The following is a 16088-nucleotide window of genomic DNA, read 5'->3' as shown; positions in this document are numbered from 1 at the left end:
TCTCCCCAAGGAGAAAGGAACAAGGGAAAGATTTATTCTGAGGGGGTCCCTTTTATAAATGCACATTTAGGATTCAAAACTATGAGGCCTTTTGTTTGTTATGGATTAAGCTTCCATTATTTTTTAAAAATGTCTGTCATTGGACAAACTGGTAGGAGCACTTGTGTTTTGTCAATTATTTCAGATGGACCAGATCTGGAAAAACAGCAGATGATGATTAGGGAGAAAACCCAGAAGCACTTGGATGACTATGCCAAACGAGGCCTGCGCACTCTGTGTATAGCAAAGAGGGTGAGGCTGCTTGGGCACCCACTGGCTTCCTTCTTTCCTGTGTTCGACCATCATTTAATGAAAACAAGCATGTATCAAACCCTGATCCAGACGTCTGAGAAAGTTCCTGGACCAGTGGCTTTCTTTTCATATAGCTTCTTTATTCCTTATATATTAGTTGGTTGGAGTTTGTTCTCAAAGTATTTTTCCAGAAAAGTTTTCAATAGATCTGAGTATTTTCATTTGGAAACTGCAGTATGGCTGGGAGTAAAAATCCCTGGGTCCTACTCTGTTGCTCTCAGTACCTTGTAAATGTCATTCCTCTGTCTTGTAGCACTAAATGTGCCTTTAAAAGAATGAGGCCAGAGTCTGGCCTTAATTGTCCCCTTAGAAGTTCTTGATATTTTTTCCTTGTTTGCTTGTACATCTTTGTCTGTAAATCCAGGTAAATTCCCTAAGTATGATCTCAGTTTTGAGTATTCTCTATGTAGAATAATCCTGAGACCTACTTTTTCCTTTCTACATAAAAAATTATGTAATAAGAAAGTAGAGAGAGTTCCAAGAAGTGATTTGAGGGGTGTTACTACCAAAACCATCCCTGGGAGCATGGGAGAAACCGAGGTACAGAGTCTTTTAAGAGTAAATTCGTCAAGTTTTTTTGTGCCCCTTGGCCAGGGGGGCATGGCTTCAGTACTGACCAAGTCCAGCTGCTCAGCTGTAGCATGTGCTATGTGCTAAGCTGCTTTAGTTGTGTCTGACTCTTTGCAACCCTATGGACCCACCAGGCTCCTCTGTCCATGGAATTCTCCAGGCAGGAATACTGGAGTGGGTTCCCATTTCCTTCTCCAGGGCATCTTCCCGACCCAGGGATAGAACCCGCATCTTTTTATGTATCCTGCATTGGCAGGTTCTTTACCACTAGTGCCACCTGGGAAGCCCACTCAGGTGTGATAAGCCTGTGCAAAGCCTTACACCTTTAGATTCCCCTCCCTTATTAATAAGCCAAGACATACCGAGTCCCATCCCTACAACTGTGTCCCCAAATGCACACCTAGGTAATGTTTCTTCCTTCGGTGGAGATTCAGCCAGCTCATTGATGAGAGCTGTGGCAGGAGAAGATGGGGAAGTCTACCTAGGGTAGGGAAGGAGAGTCTAGTAAGGCCTAGGGCAGGGGAAGGATGTACTTATGGGAAAGGGAAGGGAGTCTGCTGTCAAGATGTGGCTAAGACTTTGTTCCTTGTTTCTTGTCCTTCAATGTTTTATCTGTCAGCCCACACAGGGGAAATGCTGGAGGAGAACCAAGGAGGGTGCTCTTGCCAACTCTCTCTCTTCTCCATAACTACCTCCCACCCATTCTGTCTTCCTCTCCCTCCCTGGCTCTGAGCCCTGCAGTTAATTTTTGCTGTGTTAGAAGCCAGAGTGTCAATTTTCTGTCCTTCATTGTGAGCTCTAACTAGTAGAGAAGATGGAGAGAGATGTGTAGATCAAAGTATCCATAATTCCGGTAATTCCTAAACCATAGAGCTCCTGAGAGAACTGCAGACTGAATTGGAGTCTTAACTGAATTGGAGACTGTAACTAGGTCCTGAGACCAGTGCAGGCATCTCTCATTTCTTTCCCAAATTCTAATTCTTGGGAACTGCCTTAGGGAAAGTAGCATATTTTATAGACTCTGAAGCACTTAATCAATCAGCCGCAAGGGTAATCAAAAGCCTGTCTCACACACGGTTGTAAGAGTGAAGAAGGCAAGATCAAAACAGAGCCTCTGCCTTTTCAGTGGAATGATTCTGTCCTAATAAAGATAGAGCCCAGCAGATGTCACATTCTCCCAAATCCAATTACCTTGTGGGCAAGAATGAGTAGAGAAATTGGCTCACCCCGTCAACTCCATGCTGCTTTATAAGAACTGAAAGTAGATTTCTTCTCTATAGCAACCTGAAGACAAAGGAAAATGTACCATCGGTTCTTTCTCTAGGAATTCCACTTAATGTTTTGTTTGGAAGAGAGCTTTCTTGCTTCACTCATTTGGCTTCCTCTTTCTTTTAACCCTATGAATAACTCACCCCATAAACCAACCATCAAAAGAAATCAAAGGTGGGGCTTTCCCAGTGGTCCAGTGGTTAAGACTGCAAGCTTCCAATGCAGGGAGTGTGGGTTTGATCCCTAGTGGGGGAACTAAGATCCCACGTGCCGCATGGTGCGGCCAAACAAAACAGTGCTGCTGCTGGCTGTGTAACACCTGAAACTGAGTACCTGACACCACGTTTTCAACTGCACCATTAGAATCACCCTGGATTTCACTTTCAAGTGGCTCCTTTCTCCTTTCTCTCTGCATAGTTCCTGGTTTAATTAAATAGATTAACCCACTTTCATCTTATGAGTAGAATTTCCCAGAGATACTGAGCTACAGGGTCCATCCATCCTCAGGGTTATACTAGTCTGATCACAGAGCTTGGGAGGTTTGCTACTGGCTGTGGTATTTGGACCTGGCCTGAGTGAACCCAGAAAGAGGTATACCTAAAATGAGTTCATGGTTTGATATTTTTCTAGGGTGGGTCTTGACAGGTTTATCACATAGCCTGCCTCATAGCTTTCTTCCCCCCATAGGTCATGAGTGACACTGAATATGCAGAGTGGCTGAGAAATCATTTTTTAGCTGAAACCAGCATTGACAACAGGGAAGAATTACTCCTTGAATCTGCCATGAGGTTGGAGAACAAACTAACTTTACTTGGTAGGTGGACTACGGTGTGTTGTCTTAATGGAGACTTTTTTAAATGCTTAATGTCTCTGTATTAGTTATTCACCAGTGCCTTTTTTTCCCCACTTTGAACTAAGAGATATATGTGGTTCTATCCACCTTGTCCAGTTTGATTTCTACCCAGCTTCCAATCCTTCCCAGTCCATTTTCTACCACGGTAAACTTGACTTCATTTGTGGTAGGGTCAGGGTGATCATCCTTAAGATCATTTAACAATTCAACACTTAACATAGAGTGTAAAGCTAAATAAATACCCTTGTTCAAGAGAAGAAAGCTAGAGTTCCTTGCCAGGTATTGGATAAGGTTTTTAATATATGTTGTCTTTTTGAATCCACACTACAGATCTGTTTTACGTAGAAGAAAGTTGGGGCACAGAGCAGTTTAATGACTTGTTCAGAGTCACATTCTAGTCACTGGCAGAGCTGGGGAGAAGCTCAGAGCTATCCATCCCTCACTCTAGGGCCCATATTCTTGATTCTGTGCCTGCAATTGGACTAAAATTTTTTTTCTCTCTCTTAAAGCTAAAAGTTGCACACCTGACACCTCTTATTTCAGATTGAACTGCATCTTAAAATCTCCTGGAGCAATTTAAATAATACCAGTGCCTACCCACAGAATCTGATTCAATTGGCCTGATATGTGGCCCGGGTATTTGAATTTTTCAAAGCTCCCCAAGTAGTTCCCAAGAGGCAGTCAAGGTTGAAAAACACTGTCTTAGAGTCTGGACCTCTAGATACTAATATAAATGCTAACACACCAAAATACCAGTCTCTAAGCTCCATTCCTCAGGTTCAGAGAAAAGCAATGATCTGACTTGGTCTCTAGCCAGTGGAGTAATGATCTTCCTCCCAAGTCATTTCTCCATGACAGTGTGAGTGGTCTATAATAGATCCATTTTTCCTCGTCTGCAGTCCCAAACTCAACATGCTGTGTGGGTTTAGCTCCAAAACTCGTTTAGTGGCAAGATCAGGCCTGATTTGATAAGACAGTTTAAAGTATTTATTATCCTAATTAGTGTGATTATTGTGATTTATATAAGTTTTGCTAAAGAAATATTAAAATGCTTGATTACCAGATATTATAAGATATGACACATGTACCATGTTACCTAAAAATCTGCAAAGCTTTTGAGTTCCAAAACATAGCTAGTCTCAGTTGTTTTAGAAAAGTGAATTATGGACTTACAATATGAAAGAGCATTAAAAATAGATATTGTGGGTTACTGACCAGAACATTCTTTAAAAGCCTGTCTTTACCCTTGGGAGTATCATAGAATTATAAAATTGGGGGATAAGTTTATATAAGTAACTGAATGAAATCCCCTCAATCCCCCTAGAAGAAAGCTAGCCAGAAGGAGAGCAAGTGAGTTTGATAAACTCATTGATTGCTAAGGCTTTCCTCGCCCAATATTACTTTTTTGTATATGATTTTGGTCTGAGGGGGTCAACATTTCATTTGGGCCCCTTGAAGCTACTGGAGTAGTTTGCATAGTTCAGGACAGGATCAGCTAACAGATAGGGTTCCATCATAGTTTAGGCGAGCTTCAGCCGGCTTTTGTTTCTTACAAGCCCTATTGAACTCTGGTTATTTTTTAGGTGCTACTGGCATTGAAGATCGTCTGCAGGAGGGGGTCCCTGATGCTATAGAAGCACTTCACAAAGCTGGAATCAAGATCTGGATGCTGACAGGGGACAAACAGGAGACAGCTATCAATATTGCTTATGCGTGCAAACTACTGGAGCCGAATGACAAACTCTTTATCCTTAATACTGAAAGTAAAGTATGTACCCTGAGATTAGCCCAGTCTCCTTTTTTTTTTTTCCAAAGCTAGTGGAATACTTGTGATTTCATGACTGTTAGGAGAAAGAAAAACCGATAACCATTAGCTCGATAATTAGTTCTTCTGTCCAGCAGTGGTACTTCCCTGGTGGCTCAGTTGGTAGAGAATCGGGCCTGCAGTGCAGGAGACCACCTGTAATGCAGGAGCCCTGGGTTAGATCCCTGGGTCAGAAAGATCCCCTGGAGAAGGAAATGGCAACCCACTCCAATATTCTTGCCTGGAGAATTCCATGGACAGAGGAGCCTGGCAGGCTACAGTCCATTTGGTCAGAGGAGTCGGACACGACTTAGCGACTGTACTGCTACTACTATCCAGCAATGTAGCTTGTTTAGTTAATTTAAAGGCTCGGAAAATATAATGATTCAAAGGAAACAATTTCCATTAAAAGAATTTCCAGTGTATTTGCTTCTCCCTTACCCCCATATTGAATTATCACTGCGTTGACCAGATTTAGCCCATGATGACAAAATATGTCAAACTGTGAGGCAGGCATCTACCTCCCTTTCAAGCTGAAGGGAAGTGATTTCTGGTGTAATCCTGTGAATATTTTCCTGGTAATTCTAAAATTAGGCTAGGCTCAGAGGATAATCTTGCCCTCTAGTGGCAAATCGTAGATAGTGCACCTGAGAATATCAAAAGTTGAAAGATCTTGAAGGGAAAAAAGTTTTTTCTTCTCCTTTTTTAAGGAGAAGGAATTTAAAAGCTTTGGATTCAGCCTGTATTTTCCAGTACCCTCTTCCCTCAAGCCCTGTCACTAATCTCTAACACAAATAATGTAATTAGTTAAACAGGCATTTTATTGAAGATTCTTAATACAGTGATACCAAGATTTGTGCATGTTGTATAATTTGCTTGGAAAACCTTCCTCCTTCCTTCCTAAGTTGTCAGACTCTATCAGTCACATTCATTTTGTCATAGCAACCTGCCTCTCAGAAATTCTCTGGAACTTGTCACCCGGATCATGTCTTGGGTCTTGGTCACAGGCTACCATGTTTGATTAGCCATGTTTTTATGGTCAGTTGTCAGTCGATACCCCACTAGATGGTACATTTTGAGGGAAGAGAATTTTCCTTAATACAGACTTAGTTCTCCTTGGCAGTGTACAGTGACCCAGGAACCCATAAGCAAAACTAGCTGCCAGATCCCAGTATCAGCTAGGGATTTAGCACCAGAAAATGCCTGGTCATTTTAGTCACTAAAATGGATGTGCCCTTAAGTCTAGAATCCCAGGGACGGCGGAGCCTGGTGGGCTGCCATCTATGGGGTCGCACAGAGTCGGACACGACTGAAGCGACTTAGCAGTAGCAGTAGCAGTAAGTCTAGTAAGACCCGGATTCAAATGCTTAGCCTGCCAGTGACCAGATGTGTAACCTTTGGGAGTTAACCACCTGAGTCATTTTCCTTACCTGTAATGTGAGAGTAATGCCTATTTCATAGCACTGTTGTGCCTATTAAATGGGAAAATATAAATTGTGTGATATGGCCCCTGGCAGATGTAAGGGCTCCCCTGCTGCTTCAGTGGTAAAGAACCCGCCTGCCACTGTAGGAGATGTGAGTTCAATCCCTGGGTTGGGAAGATCCCCCAGAAAAGAAAATGGCAACCCACTCCAGTGTTCTTGCCTGGGAAATCACCTGGACAGATTGGGTCTGGCGGGCTACAGTCCATAGGGTTGCAAAAGAGTTGGACATCACTTAGCAACTAAACAGCACGCAACAGGCTAATAGACATCTTGATTTTCAATGACTGCAGAGTATGTTACCTTCCAAATGTACCATTTTAATTTAACCAAACTCCAGAGGGTTTTTAAAGATAATTTTTTACTATTACATTTTGAGCCTCTAATGAGCAAATGTGATTCACTGGGGACATTTGAGGTGTGTGGGATCAGATTTGTACCCATGGTAAAGGTTGCCAGGTAGCTCCATCTTGAAGTTGAATCTCTTGTTTATTGTTTATGTGGTTGTTAAGTCTTTGTTGTGTCCATGTGTGCCTACATATCCATACCTACTTTTCATCTATTTTATTGTGGGTTGAGAAATACTTGATAAAACAGCATTTGAAATAAGAGAAAATAGCCTCTGAGTGAAGGACTCTTTCATGACTAAATTGTTTTGGACTGAGTGTATAAACTTAAGTGCATTGCTCTAGGCTTTTGTTTGGCTCTGTCCTTTGTGTCATTTGACACTCTAATTCCCGCTTAAGTTACTGTTCATGTTTTGAGTAGAATTCATCAATGAATATTTACTGAGTGACTAACTTGGTCCTCTTTTAGGCTTTATGAAGGTTTCAAAAGTAAATTTAAAGTGCTGTCAGTCTTCAGAGAACTTCCTAACAAGCCTGGGGTGAGAGAGTGGAGGGATTGTATGCAAACCAACCGTGATGAGGCCGCTGAGAACAGGACCAGAATGTTAGCTCGGTGAGGGTGGGGACTTGGGGTTCATTGACTTGGCCCCGGCACCTAGAAGTTTTTCAAATATAGAGTAGTTCCTCAGTAAATAGTAAGTGAATGAGTGAATAAATTTGTTGAATCAAAAAGAAGAGAAAAATAATAATTACTGTTTTAAATTCTGAGCATTATGCTTTACAGTAGGAGCTTTGCGTGTATTATTTCACTTATTCCTCACAACAGCTTTATAACGTAGACATTTGTATTTTTCAGATTAGAAAGTTGAGGGTGAGAGAAGTTACATAATATGCCTAAAGTCAACGCATAGAAAATGGAAGAATGAGACCAGAGCACACTTGAGATTTATAGTTTGAGAAGTTAACTGCACAAATATTTGTAAACACAACTAAACAAATTTTACACCTATTTCTCAGTTGTACAGTTGGAAGTGAGATGTTCCTCATCTATTTATCCCCTTCCCACATACACACAGAAGTCTCTGCGGAAGAGCTGTGAGGTCTTCAAAAGGAACCTGTTATTCCCTCCCTGGGGTTGCCTGGATGCGGCAAATGTTAAAGAATAGCAGTGATAAATTTAGCTGAATGTGGCCAGCAAGGGAGCCCCGAGGCTAAATGTCTGTGCCTCTTGTTTCAAGAATGCCTGTGAGATGCTGATGGATACAATTTTGAAAGAACTTCAGAAGAACCCAGCTTCTCCAGAGCAAGCATCATTGAGTGCGAGTTTATACCGGCCTCCTCCCACCCTGCAGGGCTCAGGGCTGCGGGCTGCACTCATTATCACAGGGAAGACCCTGGAGTTTGCCCTGCAGGAGAGTCTGCAGAAGCAGTTCCTGGAGCTGACTGCTCGCTGCCAAGCTGTGGTCTGCTGCCGAGCCACGCCCCTGCAGAAGAGCGAGGTGGTAAAACGGGTGCGCAGCCACCTCGGGGTGATGACGCTGGCCATCGGTGAGTGGGAGTGGAACCCAGCCCCATGCTGCTCCCTTTCATGTCACACCAAAGGCTGATTCTTCTGTTTGTCCTTTCTTCCGTACATCCCTTTGCCCTTCTGTGAGTCTGTCCTTCTCCTCCCTTCTTTCTCTCCATCCCCCGACTCCCTCCCCTTTGCCCTCCATCACCTGTTTGGCCCCCTGTTATGAATCAGGTGGTAGAGATGTGACAGAAAGCAATATAATAGGAGTCTGTGTTACATATCAGATGCCCAGATCATCTGGGTTAGGAGGGTAATGTAGTTAAACGTAGACCTGATAAGTCCCTGAGTTCTACCTTCAAGAAAGTTAAACTCAGGAAAATTAACAGTTTGTTTATTTATTCGTTCAACAACTGTTTATTGAGTGCCTTCTATGTACAAGGCATTTTCCTAGGCAGTGGAGAAAGACAAGTGTACAAAACCAACAAAGTACCTTTTCTTAAGGAGCTTACATCTAGGAGGAGGGCAATGCAGTAAAAAGTGAAACAAAACAAAAAGGTATAAAGATTTAAGATGTCAGATAGTGACAAGTGCTATTGAAAAAATTAAAGCAAAGTCAAGGGATGAAGAGCACTGGGGGAGGCAGAAGGGGCTGCTATTTTAAGTAGGTTTTTCAGAGATAGTCTTACTGATTAGGTGGTTCGTGAGCAGAGACTTGAAGGAGATGATAAAGCAGCCATAGGAGATCTGGGGGGGGGGCGGGATTTCTGGCAGAGAAGACGGTGAAATGTCAGGACATGGACCATGCTCAGTATGTCAAACCCAAAACAGTTGAGCAAAAGGAAGTGTCTTCTGCAGGTTAATGAAGGGCAGAAACGTGGCAGGCCACCAGATCATGTAAAGTCTTGGAGGCCATTAGGAATTTTGGCTTTTCTACAGATAGGGAGCCACAGGGGGACTTTGGGCAGAGGAGGGACATGAGCTGCCTTAAGTTGAGAAGAGCCACGTTGGCTGCTGTGTTGGGAGTAACCACTGGGTTACAAGGACATAAGGAAGACCAGTTGAGCAGCTATTGGAATAATTCAGGGAGAAGATGACTGTGGCTCGAGCCCAAGTGGGAGCAGAGGAGGTGGTGGGATGTGATGAGATAATGGACACATGGTTTGAAGAAGAGCTGATAAAATTTGCTGATGGGTTGGATATGTTGAAGAATAGTAGGGGTCAAGGGGGAGGTCAAGGGTTTATCTCTAAGAATATAAAGGATGGAGCATCCATTTACTGAGATGGAGTCAGGGGAAGCAGGAGTTGGGTCTTACACACATTAAGTTTGAGAAATGCATTAGATGTCAGCAGTGATGTTAGGTAGGCAGCTGGAGATAAAGTCTGAGATTTAGCAGTGAGTAATTGGCTAGAGACAAAATTTGGGAATTGTAAGTCTAGTGATGATATTTAAAGCCTTGATATTAGATAAGATCACCAAAAAATGAATATAAGTGGAAAAGAGAAACAGGGTAAGATTAAGTTCTGTGACACACCAAAGTTCAGACATTAGCACAATGAGAACTCAGTCTTCCCTTATAGTCTCTGCTTCTACCTGGATTATTTTCTGTCTCAGGTAGCCTCTCCCCTTGGAATGCTGTTCTAGCCACTGAAAATTCCCACCTTTATATCTCATCATATTAACAACCTGAGAGAAATGATAGCACATGTTTTCAAGTTGCTGGAATAAAGTATCAGGACTAGGGTGGAATTCTGTTCAACTGTCCTGTTGAAAGAGCATATAAATGAGTGAATTGTTCAAGGCCCTGGATCCATATGTTCCTGAGGCTAGAGCCTTGGACATGTCAATTATATCAATTAAGTTGAATCATGTACCCATCTCTGAACCAATCACTGAGGCCAGGTAACAGATGATGCTGATTCCCCAGGCTTGATTCAGTTGCCCATCCCAAGTCTGGAGATTTGGGTTCATCCTAACAAAACAGATGGACTCAGAGTCCCCAGGAAAAGGTAAGATACTTTCTTAGAAAACAAGTAAAGTTTGCTGGGCAGTTGGGAACAACCAATGTTCATTACCAGTGAGAATGTAATAACTCCTCTTAAGAACCTTCCCCTGTGTTGAGACAAGGAAATCTATAGCAACCATAATACCATGTGACAGGTTTACTAGAGACACACTCAGTGGTACTTGAAACCTAAGGAAGGGGCATCAGATCTAAAAGAAATATGACGACTTCCCTGGTGGTCCAGTGGCTAAGGGTCCACCTGCCAATGCAGGAGACACGGGTTCGATCCCAGGTTCAGGAAGATTCCATATGCTGTGGGGCAACTAAGCCAGTGTGCTGCAGCTGTTGAAGCCATGCTCAATAGAGCCTGTACTCCACAACAAGAGAAACCACTGCAAAGAGAACCCCACGCACCGTAACTAGAGAGTAGCCCCTGCTCGCTGCAACTAGAGAAAGCCCACACATAGCAACAAAGACGCAGCATAGCCAAAAATAAATAAATATTATTTAAAAGAACTAACACCCAAAAAAGATGTCCTTTTCATTATAGGGGACTGGAATGCAAAAGTAGGAAGTCAAGAAACACCTGGAGTAACAGGCAAATTTGACCTTGGAGTACAGAATGAAGCAGGGCAAAGGCTAATAGAGTTCTGCCAAGAGAATGCACTGGTCATAGCAAACACCCTCTTCCAACAACAGAAGACTCTACAAATGGACATCACCAGATGGTTGACACCGGAATCAGATTGATTATATGCTTTGCAGCCAAAGATGGAGAAGCTGTATACAGTCAGCTAAAACAAGACTGGGAGCTGACTGTGGCTCAGATCATGCACTCCTTATTGCCAAATTCAGACTGAAATTGAAGAAAGAGGGGAAAACCACTAGACCATTCAGGTATGACCTAAATCAAATCCCTTATGACTATACAGTAGAAGTGAGAAATAGATTTAAAGGACTACATTTAATAGACAGAGTGCCTGATGAACTATGGATGGAGGTTCATGACGTTGTACAGGAGACAGGAATCAAGACCATCCCCAAGAAAAAGAAATGCAAAAAAGCAAAATGGTTATCTGAGGAGGCCTTACAAATAGCTGTGAAAAGACGGGAAGCGAAAAGCAAAGGAGAAAAGGAAAGATATACCCATTTGAATGCAGAGTTCCAAAGAATAGCAAGGAGAGATAAGAAAGCCTTCCTCCGCGATCAATGCAAAGAAATAGAGGAAAACAGCAGAATGGGAAAGACTAGAGATCTCTTCAAGAAAATTCAAGATACCAGGGGAACATTTCATGCAAAGATGGGTTCAATAAAGGACAGAAATGGTAGGGACCTAACAGAAGCAGCAGATATTAAGAAGAGGTGGCAAGAATACACAGAAGAACTATACAAAAAAGATCTTCATGACCCAGATAATCACGATGGTGTGATCACTCACCTAGAGCCAGACATCCTGGAATGTGAAGTCAAGTGGGCCTTAGAAAGCATCACTATGAACAAAGCTAGTGGAGGTGATGGAATTCCAGTTGAGCTATTTCAAATCCTGAAAGATGATGCTGTGAAAGTGCTGCACTCAATATGCCAGCAAATCTGGAAAACTCAGCAGTGGCCACAGGACTGGAAAAGGTTAGTTTTCATTCCAATCCCAAAGAAAGGCAATGCCAAAGATTGCTCAAACTACCACACAGTTGCACTCATCTCACATGCTAGTAAAGTAATGCTCAAAATTCTCCAAGCCAGGCTTCAGCAATACGTGAACCATGAACTTCCAGATGTTCAAGCTGGTTTTAGAAAAGGGAGAGGAACCAGAGATTAAATTGCCAACATCTGATGGATCATCGAAAAAGCAAGAGAGTACCAGAAAAATATCTATTTCTGCTTTATTGACTATGCCAAAGCCTTTGACTGTGTGGCTCACAATAAACTGTGGAAAATTATGAAAAAGATAGGAATACCAGACCACCTGACCTGCCTCTTGAGAAACCTGTATGCAGGTCAGGAAGCAACAGTTAGAACTGGACTTGGAACAACAGACTGGTTCCAAATAGGAAAAGGAGCACGTCAAGGCTGTATATTGTCACCCTGCTTATTTAACTTATATGCAGAGTACATCATGAGAAACACTGGGCTGGAGGAAGCACAGTCTGGAATCAAGATTGCTGGGAGGAATATCAGTAACTTCAGATATGCAGATGACACCACCCTTATGGCAGAAAGTGAAGAAGAACTAAGAGCCTCTTGATGAAAGTGAAAGAGGAGAGTGAAAAAGTTGGCTTAAAGCTCAACATTCAGAAAAGTAAGATCATGGCATCCGGTCCCATCACTTCATGGCAGATAGATGGGGAGACAGTGGAAACATTGGCTGACTTTATTTTTCTGGGCTCCAGAATCACTGCAGATGGTGATTGCAGCCATGAAATTAAAAGACACTTACTCCTTGGAAGGAAAGTTATGACCAAGCTAGACAGCATATTAAAAAGCAGGGACATTACTTTGCCAGCAAGGTCCGTCTAGTCAAGGCTATGGTTTTTCCAGTGGTCATGTATGGATGTGAGAGTTGGACTATAAAGAAAGCTGAGTGCTGAAGAATTGATGCTTTTGAACTGTGGTGCTGGAGAAGACTCTTGAGAGTCCCTTGGACTGCAAGGAGATCCAATCAATCCATCCTAAAGGAGATCAATCCTGGGTGTTCATTGGAAGGACTGATGTTGAAGCTGAAACTCCAATACTTTGGCCACCTCATGTGAAGAGCTGACTCATTGGCAAAGACCCTGATGCTGGGAAAGATTGAGGGCAGGAGGAGAAAGGACGACAGAGGATGAGATGGTTGGATGGCATCACCGACTCGATGGACATGGGTTTGGGTGGATTCGGAGTTGGTGATGGACAGGGAGGCCTGGCGTGCCGCGGTTGATGGGCTCGCAAAGAGTCGGACTCGACTGAGCAACGGAACTGAAAAGGAATATGAGAAGGATTTCCCAGAGGAATTGATATGTAAGCTGAGAGAGCAACTAAAATCTAGCAAGCTGGGGTGGGGGTGATGAGGGCAGTGTTATAGGAAAAGGGAAACACTAAGTGCAGGGCTAGAAGCAGAGTGTATCTGGAAAACTGGAAGTAGAGTGAGTGACATAGACAAAGGGGAGGCTAGCCCAGCTAAAGGATTTTCAAGTAGTATTGATTGGGAATTCTTCTGATGGCAATAGGATGCCACTTGAATTCCTGCTTAGCCCGCTTCCAGGAAGCTTGGAGACATGGGATAAACCTTGAAGGATTAGTTTGCTTGTTTGAGAGGCTGCTACTGATTTGCAGTTTGCATCTTTTCTTTGCTCCTCATCTGTTTCTCTTCTCCTGTCTCAAAAAGGTGACGGTGCCAACGATGTCAGCATGATTCAAGTGGCAGACATTGGCATTGGTATCTCTGGGCAAGAAGGCATGCAGGTGAGTGGATGTTGCACACCCAAATACCATAAACTTGACCTTCCTATCCAAAGGCAGCCTTCTCCACAGTTATATCTCTATGGTAGAATGAGGCTGCCTGCAGCTAGCTCAGAAGTAAGTGACAGGGCATTTATCCATCCATTCATTCAGTGATTATTTACTGGGTGAGCATTATGGTATTTTCCTGGGTAATTTTAACTCACTTGTTCAGTTTTAAAAATATAACTTATCAAAATCATAAGAAGATATGTTTTATCTCTGCAATAACTATGGCTTGACACTGAGAGCTACTAAGGATTTGAATAAAAGACCTAAATATCCTAAAGAGAGAAGGAGAAGCGAAGAGAAGATAGGAGAGAATGAGGGAAGTGTGATTGCCAGTTTTTATGTGTGCATGTGTATGCATTGGATAGTGTTGTAGGCTCAAACTTCAGATAGAGGCTTGGACAAAAGACTGCCTGTCATGATTGGAGCAAGTGCTGTCAGAAGAAAGTGGGATGTGAGGCTTAGGGTTTCCTGAGAATTGTAAACTATGATGTCTCTACAAAAGATGAGAAATTCAAATACCTCCTTTGCCTACTGTGTTATTAATAGTCACGTGAAGTCATAACTGTATACTTCTATATTCTCTTCGTTGAGAAGAAGCAAATGTTCCCTCAGAGTTCTTTCTAAGGGAGCTGCTTTCTAGGGAAAGCACACTTGCTAAAATTACATCATGAATAGTAGACCAGAGAAGTCTTGTTTCATTGGATCATATTGGAAAGCTTAGTGGTAACTCCATGCAACCTATTAAGGCTCTCTAGGCATGGGTTTTTGCTTGTTTGGAGAGGGTTTTTTTTGTAGGGGCGGGGGGGTGGTCTGCATATCTTAAAAAATTTTTATTTGAGTATAGCTGACTTCCAATGTTATGTTAGTTTCAATTTTATAGCAAAATGAATCAATTATACATATACCCAACTGTTTTTAGATTCTTTTCCCACGTAGGCTATTATAGAGTATTTAGTAGAGTTCCCTGTGCTGTGCAATAGATCCTTATTAGTTATCTATTTTATATATAGTATATATGTCAATCCCTATTTCCCAGTTTATCCCTGTCCCCTTACACCCTGGTAACCATAAATTTGTTTTCTACATCTGTGACTTTGTTTCTGTTTTGCAAATAAGTTCATTTGTACTCCTTTTTTTTTAGATTCCCACATATGTTTGACATTTGTCTCTGTGTGATTTACTACATTTAAACCACATTGTGACCAGTCTGAGCCTGCTGGAGGTCAGGCTGCCGCGCTGTCTATGTCTGTTCTAACATGTTTTGCTCAGGGTGACATTTTCTCCGTCGTCTCCACAGGCTGTGATGGCCAGCGACTTTGCTGTTTCTCAGTTTAGACATCTCAGCAAGCTCCTCCTTGTCCACGGGCACTGGTGTTATACCCGACTTTCCAATATGATTCTCTATTTTTTCTACAAGAACGTGGTATGTAGCTCCAGAGAATTCATCCTTTTCCCTGTGGCCCTTCCTCTCCTGCTAGTGTAAGGGGTGAAGAGGGAGGGCCCACCGTTAAGCTTACTTTGCTTATTGATGTTTGGGAAGCAGCCAGGATGACTCCTGCTGTCTTACTAGGAATAATCTGCTATGTTTCAGCAGCTGACAGCAAATTGCTAGGCTTGTCCATCTGCTAGCATTTTCTATTCCCTATGCATTTAAATTCAGTTAAACCCTGTCTGATTCATTTAGAATCCAATTTTTGACCTTCTGTAAAATGATTGTGACAAGCAGAATTATGAAATGTTTAATGCTGTCTGTCAGTAGAGAATGAAAGGTTTGCTTCCATGTTACAGGAGACTACTAAAAAAAAAATCTGCTGTCCCTGAAGGATGTCCCATGTGGTATATTGAAGATGCAGATACAAATGAAATCCTAAGATAGTGCCTTAGCCTATAAAGCTGGCTAGTACCACTAGATAAAGAATCTTATGGCAAGCCTGTGAAATGTGTTTGTACTTGGTAGCTGTAATTCTGAAAAGGGCAGAATTTGATTAGTAAGCATCTTGGCTTTTAATCTTCAACTTATCATTTTAAATTTCAGTTTCCTCTTTTATAGGAAAGTTTTCCTCTTTTATAGTTTCCATGTTGACCTTAGGTTGCTTCACCTAAATCTCTTCTTAGTGGGATGATTAGGTAAATATTTCATGATTTTCAACCAGATTTATTCTTGGTATTTTAAGTCCATATGTAGCAAGTTAGTAGTAAACAAAAATTTACATCACTATTGAAATACCATCTTTAGGGAAAAGATGACTTTGGGTCATTTTGAGATCTGTGCATGTGTGTGTTTGTCTATCATCAGCAGGAACATTTGTTTTCCTTCTAGCACAGTGAACTTTTCAGGAAGCTCTCAGTACTTTACTAATTAGAAATAGCCGCTTAGTCACTAGAGTACATCATACAGAGTACATCATACA

At 42.2% G+C, this 16088-nt stretch overlaps 1 protein-coding gene across 5 annotated transcripts in view; it reads left to right on the top strand.

The window, feature by feature from the left end:
- ATP10D (ATPase phospholipid transporting 10D (putative)) overlaps nt 1-16088 on the top strand; it is a 129734-nt gene that overhangs the window by 91003 nt on the left and 22643 nt on the right. For all 5 annotated transcript variants that reach the window (XR_014082179.1, XR_014082178.1, XM_081590589.1 and 2 more), the window contains 6 exons: nt 185-291; nt 2878-3004; nt 4627-4811; nt 7914-8223; nt 13553-13629; nt 14975-15100. Coding sequence is in view for 3 of the 5 variants with exons in the window: in XM_081590589.1 (XP_081446715.1) it covers nt 185-291; nt 2878-3004; nt 4627-4811; nt 7914-8223; nt 13553-13629; nt 14975-15100 (932 nt within the window). In the remaining 2 variants the exon portion in view is untranslated. The remainder of the gene's footprint in view (nt 1-184; nt 292-2877; nt 3005-4626; nt 4812-7913; nt 8224-13552; nt 13630-14974; nt 15101-16088) is intronic.

The sequence above is a fragment of the Giraffa tippelskirchi genome, chromosome 1, assembly GCF_054371585.1.
Source record: "Giraffa tippelskirchi isolate mGirTip1 chromosome 1, T2T-mGirTip1v1.2.pri, whole genome shotgun sequence".
Lineage (NCBI taxonomy): Eukaryota > Metazoa > Chordata > Mammalia > Artiodactyla > Giraffidae > Giraffa > Giraffa tippelskirchi.
The sequence above is the reverse complement of the archived record's forward strand: the minus strand, read 5'-3'. Positions and strand labels throughout refer to the sequence as shown.